General features: G+C 43.9%; 1 protein-coding gene across 1 annotated transcript in view; it reads left to right on the top strand.

Annotated features, from left to right (window-relative positions):
• LOC104950847 (WD repeat-containing protein 11-like) overlaps window positions 1-11,085 on the top strand; it is a 67,299-nt gene that overhangs the window by 29,382 nt on the left and 26,832 nt on the right. The window contains exons 12-15 of the mRNA XM_010777422.1: window positions 5,029-5,113; window positions 8,317-8,423; window positions 9,820-10,394; window positions 10,643-10,917. Of these exons, the coding sequence (XP_010775724.1) occupies window positions 5,029-5,113; window positions 8,317-8,423; window positions 9,820-10,394; window positions 10,643-10,917 (1,042 nt within the window). The remainder of the gene's footprint in view (window positions 1-5,028; window positions 5,114-8,316; window positions 8,424-9,819; window positions 10,395-10,642; window positions 10,918-11,085) is intronic.

Here is an 11,085-nt window from a genome sequence, read left to right as displayed (position 1 = left end):
CCTTGGGCAGTCTCAGTTTGGTTGCAACTCAGCATTCTTTCTCCTCCAAACACGTCTAGTTGAGTTTTTACGGAAAAATGTTCTATTTTGGTTTCATCTGACCATATGACATCCCAATCCTCTTCTGGATCATCTAAATGCTCTCTAGCAAACTTCAGACGGGCCTGGACATGTACTGGCTTAAGCAGGGGGACACGTCTGGCACTGCAGGATTTGAGTCCCTGGCGGCGTAGTGTGTTACTGATGGTAGCCTTTGTTACTTTGGTCCCAGCTCTCTGCAGGTCATTGACTAGGTCCCCCCGTGTGGTTCTGGGATTTTTGCTCACCGTTCTTGTGGTCATTTTGACCCCACGGGGTGAGATCTTGCGTGGAGACCCAGATCGAGGGAGATTATCAGTGGTCTTGTATGTCTTCCATTTTCTAATAATTGCTCCCACAGTAGATTTCTTCACACCAAGCTGCTTACCTATTGCAGATTCAGTCTTCCCAGCCTGGTGCAGGTCTACAATTTTGTTTCTGGTGTCCTTTGACAGCTCTTTGGTCTTGGCCATAGTGGAGTTTGGAGTGTGACTGTTTGAGGTTGTGGACAGGTGTCTTTTATACTGATAACGAGTTCAAACAGGTGCCATTAATACAGTTAACAAGTGGAGGACAGAGGAGGCTCTTAAAGAAGAAGTTACAGGTCTGTGAGAGCCAGAAATCTTGTTTGTTTGTAGGTGACCAAATACTTATTTTCCACCACAATTTGCAAATAAATTCTTTAAAAATCAGACAATGTGATTTTCTGGATTTTTTTTTCCTCATTCTGTCTCTCATAGTTGAGGTATACCTAGGATGAAAATTACAGGCCTCTCATCTTTTTAAGTGGGAGAACTTGCACAATTGGTGGTTGACTAAATACTTTTTTGCCCCACTGTATATCCATATGAATGCAGTTGTAGGGAATCAAAGGGATTACAAGCTCAGCAATTCCCCATAATACTTACATTTAAATTTGGATTACATGTTTGTCTATTAATAGTCTCTTGTAGTCCAATTATAGTAATCTATTTCTGTTGCAGTAAAATACTTTTGGAGTGTTCTTAAACTCCCTGACACTTCCTGATGATGAACCCTTTTTCTATCTGCCTCCATGCATGTTGATTGGTATTTCCATTCCCTAAATGTTTATAATCTGACTCTTTGAGATAGTGAGTTAGTATATGCAAATGAAAATGATGCAAAAGGCATAGAGTTCATCAGAAATATCAGCCTTTGTTATATCTCCCCGAAAGCCGGCGGTTAGACGACACACAGTGAGCGTTTTGATGCATTTGTTTTGGATTGCATATTCTTTTTATTCATCTTCTCCACAGTAATAATGCATAACATTATACAATTCTAGAATGTGTAACGTGTCTCTGTTTTTTGACAGTTTGTCCCTTCCTGTGTGTATATTTCTGTTTGCTCACACACTCCTGCCTCTGAAATGCATTCCATTTTAGGCCCAGGCTTACCGCTGATCTCTTCCCAATGCAGTAAACCTTCAGTTTAGATGTCAACCTCCTAAAAAATACCTACATTCATTACCCTGACAAAGCCAACATGACTGAATCATACCTCAAAGAAATGCTACCACCTACAGACCCAATGGCAAGCAGATGAATAATAACCCTCTCAACCTACACATCTTACTACCATTTCAAATCTGTGTTTTTGTCACTGTGAACACATCTACAACAGTAGGACACAGATCTCTCTAACCAAGATTACACATTATTACGTGGTGACTATATACTTCATAAAGACCTAAAGAGGCCACTGCTGTTCTCCAACTGTTATTTTTAATCTTTTGTTTAAAGTGAATTGGGATTTTTTACTTAAAAACCACCACCACCATTCTTTCAAAAGCAACCGTTTCAAAATCAATTTCAGTCATAGACCTATCATCTTTTGTATTTTTTTAGAAATCCAATCAGTGCATTTTGGAGCGAGGGCAGTAGGAGCCCCTCACACGCAGATGGTGAGGGGTCGACTTGGCACAGCTGGTTCCCATTGGCGTTCTCAATCTGAAACTAGAACAAGGCAATTTAGTTTTCTCTTCATCCTTTTCTTCAGATCCCCAAAGTCAGCTTGCAGAGTCAAGTAGAACAACGGTCTCTAGCTTTATTTTTCAAATGTGTCTTTTGTTCCACAACCTATGAGCTCGTTTGTGAATAGTACATTTTGGAGACTGGATAATTATGTCGGGGAATTAGATGGAAGGCACATCTCTGCTGAAAGGTGGAAAAGATGTCCTGGCGATTCAAACGCAACAGTATGTTTAGTTGAAATTGTATTTTAAATTCATTTCTAGCAAATGTAATGTACAAGCACAGTTAGATATGACACATACACTATTGCTTCAATGTAGATGTTCAAATAACAGTAGAAAAAGCCTCATTTGGAGCCTTCAAATCTGGTATTTGCCTCACTATCATGCTGTAGAAATTGGTTACATTCCTGGCTTAGAGTTGCTGTAGTCTCTCCCTCAGTAATGATGCCAAGCTTGGTACTGTCACCGAAGATCTGGCAGGCTTTGGCATCTGTCACCTCTTTTGTTTACCAAGAGCCAGAGAATACACCTGATCATTGAATCCAGAGTGATCCATGTGGGAGTTCTTGGCAGATACTGCACTTTCTCTTCCTTGGCTTCCTTTTCCATTCTGCATTAGGGTTTGTCACTAATGTGTAGTTGAGTTAAAAGGGGATTCTCAGTTCCTCCAACACCACATGCCGAAACAGCCAAGAGAAACTGATATATTATACCTTCCTGTCTAGGTGCAAATAAAGCATGAGCTTTATGCTGATGGTGTGAAAAACACTAGGAGTTGAAATTGCCAAACACATTTTCTTTACAGTTCAATAGAAATCAGGCTTCCCTTTCTCTGTTTTCTCAATTGCTGCGTCTCACTTCCCCCTTCTCAGTCTCCTTGCTGCCAAAATAAAGGTTACAAGCTGTGAAGCCAGTCTCACTCCCCAGAAGCAATGTGGTCTGGTCTCCTGTCTAAAAAGCATTCATCTCTGTGAGACTTGACAGCTCCATTACTGATAGGTGCATTGCCCGGAGCCTTCCTTTTCAGTGACATGTACGCAAGCACTGACTAACCGACAATACTCCCAATCATCTAAGTTAGGCATGCCTAATTTATTTATCCGTGCTTCCCCGACAGCTATTTTTTGCTGCATTGTTTGGATCTGCAAAATGAAACCCCATTTAGATTAGAATAAAGTATCAACACATTTGTCAATTGCAATGTGAAAAATTAACTTCTTCTCCACTGATTTGAAGGCAGCAACTGAGGCATGCAACTCTAAAAGCAAAACAATTATAAAATGGATTGATTCTCATTATCGTCTCCAGTGGTCCGTCGATGGGGATTTCTATATATTTGTAGATCACTACAAGACCCTATACCAGGCCAAGAAAGATATATGATACCTTTGATATAATTCTTCTAATCCAACTTTCGTCAATAATTTAAATGAAGGTGGGTAGGAAATGCAGTTTAAAAAAAACCCTGATACATTATCAATCCATTGTTTTAAATTCAACACTTTAAAATGTTTTAACACTACCTTTTCTGAGCATCGGAATGACAGATCACTGTTTTGCATTATTTTTTGAAAATACAATGGATGGACAAACTGAACAATTGCTAATGCATCTTTTTGATTGATGTGTTCAATGTTTCATCTGAATCTCACCACACACTGCCATACGGAAGGGCGGCATCTTCTTGATCATTTTGATTAAAGTAAACAAACATTGGCTCTGAGGCAACTCATGGTCGGGAGTATCTATGTTTATCTCCATCCACCCACTTCAGCTTGACAGAAGTGTCCAACAGTCCGACACTACATGCCATCTTTCAGCTTCTCAGGGAGTAGGCAGGGAAGACACACACACATACAGATTGCTTTGCAGCACTGCCTCTCTCCACGTCCAGATGTTGTGTCAGCATGTGGTTGTCTTGTTGAAACCAAGTGTAGTCCTTTTGCAGAGGGACTGGCCACATCAGCGGAGCTTCATCACACTCAGGATAACTATAAAAGCAAATGGGTTCCTGCACCTGTCTGTGTGTACCACAAAACAATTTCCAAGCGTCATGAGAATGGGCTTTTAAATGTGCTTTCACATCTGCTGCAGGTTGTTGCTTTATTTGCTCCACAATTGAGTAATTATTTTAATTGTTGCGGCTTTCAGCTGCCTTGCTTGGGTTATAACCTCAATTGTTGTTGCCTGTTCACAACTGCTTGTCCTTTCGACTAATGTTAAATAAGCCCGGGGCATTTTATAAAACCCATGACAAAGCTGTTGTAATCATTTAAAGGAAATAACCATAATGCAAATAGGATGTCAGCATTTTATCGTCTCAAGCTGAAAGCGTGGATAAGTGCTTTTATAACTTGTTTTGCTCAAATATAAAAACATATATGAGAAAATCCCATGATACACATAAAATGATTATAAACATTTGCACTGTCGAAGCCATAAGCTAAAACATTACTTGTTTTAATCCCCAGAAGATGACAAAAGTCTTCAAAACCATCACTGCCAGGATACGTTTCAGATTTTGAAACATCTTCCTTACATTTTCAAAACCTCTAGGTTGACTTTAGGTTTGATTTAACCTTGGTAAACATCAAAATAACTTAAAATACATTTGATTTTCTCTTTCAAAGTATGAACATCACTTTGTCAAACCTCTTTAGAGTTTTCGATCAGTGTCAAATGTCACATGTTATATTTAATCGGGTGGAGTTTAGGGAGGGATGAAGCTGTTTCCCTCGCAGCAGATGAAACGGTGAAATGTTCTAGGGCTGTGATCTGAGTGACACAGGGTTGGATGTGCTGCCTCAATCCACACCCACTGTAGTGACAGGGAACACACAGGGGTGTCACAGTGACATACCATCCTTCTGATCCTGGATGGGGAAGTTATGTAACGTATGCCTTGTGACTGTCATCATTCTTATGCACTGCTCTTCTCTGTTTCCTCTCTCCAGGCACCAGTAATGGGTCTGTGCTGGTCTACAACCTGACCAGTGGCCTCCTCCACAAAGAACTCAGTGTCCACTCTTGTGAAGTCAGGTAAGATTTGTGTTGCTGTGAAGTCACAACAAGGCAGGGGTTAGTGGTTCAGTCCCCTCTGGATTACATGAAATATCTGTAAAACGACAAGATGGGTGAACCCCAGTGGCTAGTCAATCTGCTCGGGGTGGATGGATTTTGTGTTGATTGTTTTCTGGCTCATTAGTGCTTGTAGAGGCAATTGGCAATCACATAATTAGAGTGCCTTGTCAGCTCTTGTGTTTTTCTTAGCTTGCTTTAGGTTTGTATGTGAACACCGGCTGAGTATGGTCATCTTGTCTCAAGGAAATAAATAGGACAACCACTAGAGCAAAATAAAATAACCCAGAATATATCAAGGTTAAAGATATTGTGTAGCTGAACAGGTTTTCACTTGATATGCATACTGTATAATGCACTTTACAAAGCAAATCAAGGTAAAACGTATCAAATCAAAGCAAAATCATGCCAAGATGCTGGTCCTACCGTGTTTATATGCTAATTAAATCATGGGGACCATAAATACAAATGCCACCTGGTGACATAAAATGTGTTCTATACCCAGATCATTTATTTTCAAGTACAACAACTACACACTCTCAATGAGCGGAAAATAATCAATGAAAAAAAAAAAAGTTTATTCCAACACGTGTGTGTGTAAAGCAAATAAAATATAATTTTCCATGCCTCTGAGCACTACATCATTCCCTATAGTCCTGGTAGCTAATTAATGAACCAGTCAATGTTACTTGAAAGGTGCCTTCAGGGAGAAGCAAATTTCTATATTAGGAAACTTTATTTTTCATTTCACAAGCAGACATTTAAAAATAGAAAGTAAAGTCAGGAGTGGAGGGTATCTGAAGATAATTTTCAGGAACCAATGACATGACCACAAGTAAAAGCTGTTAAGCAAGGAACTCTCTTGAACAACATGTACAAAAAGATACTCTAACAAATTCTCTTCAATACCTGTTTTAATGTGTCATGCCTCAATGCCATGACCTTCTGCGTAAACACCCCACGCTCAGTCGACTATTCATTTTTAAGTATTTGTTTCCCTTGATGTCCTTGATGCCAGCTGGCCTATTGTGATTTGAGAATAATGTGTTTCTTCTTAATTTCCCCCAAAAATAATGGTCGACGTGTTGCCAGCATAGAGGTAGAATGAGAGTAGAGCAGACATTCCTATATAAATCAACATAGCAGAAGGGTCAAAGTATGAAATATGACCATTGTTGCCGGCTAACTTCTGCATAAAGTTCTTCATAATCTGCTGAGCTGAGGTTTTGCTGTAACGACCACATTAGTGAAATATTAAAGCATGGAGATGACTCTTTTGTGCACCATCTCTGTTGCCTGAGAGGATAAATGTAGTGGTGCAGTAATGAGTCCTAAAACCTCCAAATAATTTGTACCACATCCGGTTGCCTTGTCTTGATGTTATGGGTCTTTTGAAAGCTCTGAGAGAAGCCCTCTCCAGTGTACTGAAATCCATTGGTTAATTCCCATAGATTTTTGTCAAGGGAGCCCCTGTGATGCAAAATTCAGGGTTGGCCTACAAAAATACATCATCCCTGCACCAATCCATTGATTATTGCTGTATTTTAATTGCTTCATATTTCTATTGGCAAAATCATTACATTATTTGTATTGAATTATATTTTAAGACAGCCATGACGTAGCTCAAAAACCAGTGATTTTGACACACTATACTTCACTCACTCACCACTGTTGCAATGTTCCTTTGAACTAGTGAAATGAGTGCAACATAGTTCAATGGCTATACTACTCTCATTCTATTTCTATGGTTTCCACAGTGATTGCAGAGAAATCCAAGGATACATGGTTTGCAACTCTGAATGTCATATATTTGCCCAGAAAAATATAAATCCACCAGTAAACTTCATTTTGTTGTGTTTTCTAAATTAATGGATCAATATTTTTATTTATTTTTTATTGATTGAGCCTACTAAATACCACTTACAACAAAGCAACTCATTTAGCACACAAAGTGAATATCAAGTAAGTTTAGGCTATTTATTCTAATTAGGACAAAAGAAAGCTTAACATGAACTTGTTTGTGTAGCGTGTATTGGTTAATAATGGGGTGCGATGCCAGCCACAATGAAAAGCAACCAACTCCGAATCCCACACCACCTTCTGAGTGACTCACAATGCAACAGCCAAACATCAACAAAGAGCAGGCTTCGCTTCATTCAATTGGTATTCTCTAATGAGCAGCACAACTATTTTACCAGGATTAATTAAGCACAAGATTGAATCAATTAATGCTTTTAAAAGATTGATCGGGAACTAACACTATCTGTTCAAGCAGAGCCAGCCTTTAATGAGAGAAGTTCCACAAATGCGAAACTCCAACAAACTTTAATGAGCCTTGCAAGAAAAGCACAAAATGTCTGTCGCTACCCTCTGGCTGTTATGTGTGGATTAAAATGAGTGTGGAAATTAAAGCGAGAGAGGCAATGTTTTTTTTTCTTCAGTTGTCAATGAGAATTTGCTCTACAGTCCTGACACTCAACAGATGTCACCTCATCTTTCACTCAAAGCCACCGTACCTCCTGCTCACATCCTATATGTACTATTTAACACCACTCATATTAGTTTTGAAGGTCTATCATCAAAATTAATACGCAAAGCGAGAGATTTAAAATAAATGGATTCCATTAGACCAGACATTACCATTACAGGAATGGCATCAGATTAGGGCTTTCTCTTGCAAAACTAACTATTAGATTGTTCTCTTTTCCTGTTCAGGCTCTAGTTGAGTATTACTGTAATTTCCACATCCAAGATTAAGATCAAAGCAGTGTTTTTTCCTGTGGTGGAGAGCAGAGGTACTTTATGGAAATGAGCCCGGCAGCCCTTGCACTGGCACAGCCATGCCAAACGAGCCCTTCCTGCTTAGCATCTCATTTACATTTAGTGGGGAAATCGACTAATTAATCATTTGGCTATTTACCATCTCATTACCGTGGAGTTTGTGCTCCCTGAGTTATGCCCCGCTCTCAAAAATATTCATATCTCACACTTGCTGGCGTGACTTTCTGTGCTACACCTTCCCGATGGATTTTGTAGAAGTTTTAGGTGTCTCATTTACCTTTCTGCCTTCGAGGATGCAGCGGAGGAATATCTGACAGCTACACTTGCAAGTATTAGATAGAAATATTTACTAAAACCTGTGTATGTGTGTGCTTACTCCACAGGGGAATTGAGTGGCTGAGTCTTACCAGCTTCCTATCTTTTGCTACTTCTGCACCAAACAACATGGGCATGGTGCGGAATGAACTGCAGCATGTTGACCTGCTTACTGGTAAGAGACACAAACACACACACACATTCTCACCTGTATCTGTTGGTAAGGCTACCAACCAACACTTTTATATCTTCCTTTGATAATGATCAGTCAATTAAATTGTTTGTAAATACCCCAATATTACAAATGACACATTTCTCTCAGGGGGCTTTACAGTGTGTACAACATACCTCTTCCCTCAGTCAACAAGGAAAAACTTCTCAATATAAACACAATTCATAAATAAAATGGAAAAAATACTTGGGGAGAGCCACAACAAAATGGGATCTCTCCCCCAAAATAGGCAGATGTGCAATATACATTGTGTATAGATTAAAACAAAAACACTATCAAAATCTTCCAAGTGCCTTAAAAAAAATAATAGTAAGGTGAGCGTCAGGCAGAACCAAGTAACCTTTGATACTGGCAGGGGAGAGACACAAAAACTCTGTTGGATCCTTCTGTTCTCATTCATAACACTCCGTTCGATGTCTCACTATGGGATGCGCCTCAACGCGTATGCACCAGAAGCATCAATCTCATTACGCCAATCCTGATTGGCTGGTGATCTTGACGCCAACGTCAGGGAATCCACCAACCCTATAAGTAGCTTGCGCCACGACGCAGGCGTCATTCAAACACCTCTTCTCGCTTCGGAGCACATCTCGAGAAAGATCAGTAGCTAGCTAGCTTAACGGTCCACAGACTGATTTACGAAGCTAACCTTCGGTCGACGGACGCTCGCCAGCTACTTTTGCTTCGCACGGGAATTCTCTTTATTAACACTCCAGTTAATATCAGAATCTACCCTGCCGTTTTTTTCCAACGGATAACGGTAAGGTTTTGGATTTTTTCCCACAAACGGTAACACGCCTGTTGCTCGTTTGTCCCTTCTACGCCGCACCAAGGCTAGCTAGGATGGACTCTTCCCTCCCTCACACCAGAGGAGACGGAGTGTCGGAGGCTCGGCTCTGCGGCTGCGGGCTAAAGATATCGAGTACTGACTCACACCAGGTCTGCTCGTCTTGCCTCGGGCTGCAACATGCCCAGGAGGCTAATCGACACCCCCGGCGCGTGTGGGGGGTGGCGCGGGGGGGGAGAAGGGCGGCGGAGCGCGGTCCGCCGACGGCTAGCACGGGCCAAGGTGCATGCCGGTCGAGACCTCCTCATGCCTGTTAAACTCCGGCGGCCGGCGGCGGGGCAGATCGTGCGCCCGCCACGGTGCGGGTCCGCGCATGTGTCAAGCTGGGCCGCGGTGGGCGGCGGCAGCCGCGGGGGAATGGCCCCGTGCTGGTGTGCAAGCTGGGGCTCCCAAGCTGGAGCCTCACCATGGTCTCACCCGGGAGGATGTCCTAGAGCTGGACTATGAGGAGGAGGAAGAAAGAATCCCCTCGGAGTTCTTCTTTCCGCTCAGGACGAGGGCGAAGCATGACTCTGTCGTTCGTCTGCCCAGGCTGCCAGCCTGGCGGCCATGTCCGCCTCGGCCGGCGACGGCGAGGCAGCCGCCCCGACCTTCAGCCATGGACCTGCAGGCCGATTGTGCCACACGCGTGCACTCCAGCTGGATTCCCCTGGCCTGAAGCGGCCAGAAGCCTCCGGTCTACGAACGAGGGAAAGAACCTGCCCAAGCCGCGAGCTGATCCAGGCAACTTCTCCCGCTCCCTCCGAAGCTTGCTGGAACGAGGGGTGCGGTCTCCTGGAGAGACGCCCCTTCCGCGGCAGCAAGGCCCCAAATCCAGGGAGCCTCCTCTCTGGACTTTGAGGACATGGAGAAGCTCGCTGTTACTCCGCATGCTCCTTTATGGAGCCGCTTGTGCGCCCACTCCAGAACCCGCGGGTTGTCGGCAGCCCCGAGCAGGAACCCCACACTGCGACATACGGCGGACCGGTTCGTCCGCAATGACCCTGAACGGCCGTACAAAGCGGGCTGCTTTCGTCCTCAAGGGCGCTGAATGTCTCCTCCTGCTAACGCGTACCAAGCGGAGCTGTGTGCGGACATGACGGTGGAACCTGAATCCGGCCGTGTGGAGGATGATCATGGCAGATCACAGGACATTTTGCCTCCACGTACAGCGCTGTGCAGTCCAGGCCACAGGCAAATCAGCTAGGGATGATTGTGTGCAGGAGAGAGCCAGGCTTGAACCGCAACCTCCCCGATCCGGGAAGGAGGACGTGTTGACATGCCAACTCGTCCCTTAGGGCATATTCGGCTCCGCTACTTGCCTCCATGCGAACAGCTCGGCTGTGAGGCCAAGGAGGAGGATGAAGCTCTCCAGCTTTGCCTCCCTCGGAAAGCCCAGCCGGCCTCCCCCAACGGTCCCTGCGACGGACCTTCTCCCCAGGCTACCCCGCACTCGGCCCTGTTCGAGTCCCGAGGCGGAGAGCCAAGCCCCGCCCCGTGGGTCTCCCCCGAGACACGTAGGCACGGACGAAACTGGCCAAGAAGTCCCCCGACGGTACCAGGCAGCGAGCCACACGGCAGCCGTTCCGCACCCGACTTCTCAGTCACCAGGCGGGAAGAAGAAGGAGGGCAGCTCTGAGCCTTCCCTCCCCCTCGGGGAAAGGGCTGTAGGTTTCCTGTTCTCTTTCAGCCCTGGATCGTGTTCCGCACGTGTCCGCACCCAGTGTTTCCACGGGACACCCGCTCCCGCTGCTTCCCGCCGCCGTCGGGTGATGGACT

This window comes from Notothenia coriiceps, unplaced genomic scaffold (assembly GCF_000735185.1).
Source record: "Notothenia coriiceps isolate Sejong01 unplaced genomic scaffold, NC01 NC01_scaffold00018242, whole genome shotgun sequence".
NCBI lineage: Eukaryota > Metazoa > Chordata > Actinopteri > Perciformes > Nototheniidae > Notothenia > Notothenia coriiceps.
This window is presented reverse-complemented; position numbering and strand designations above follow the sequence as displayed.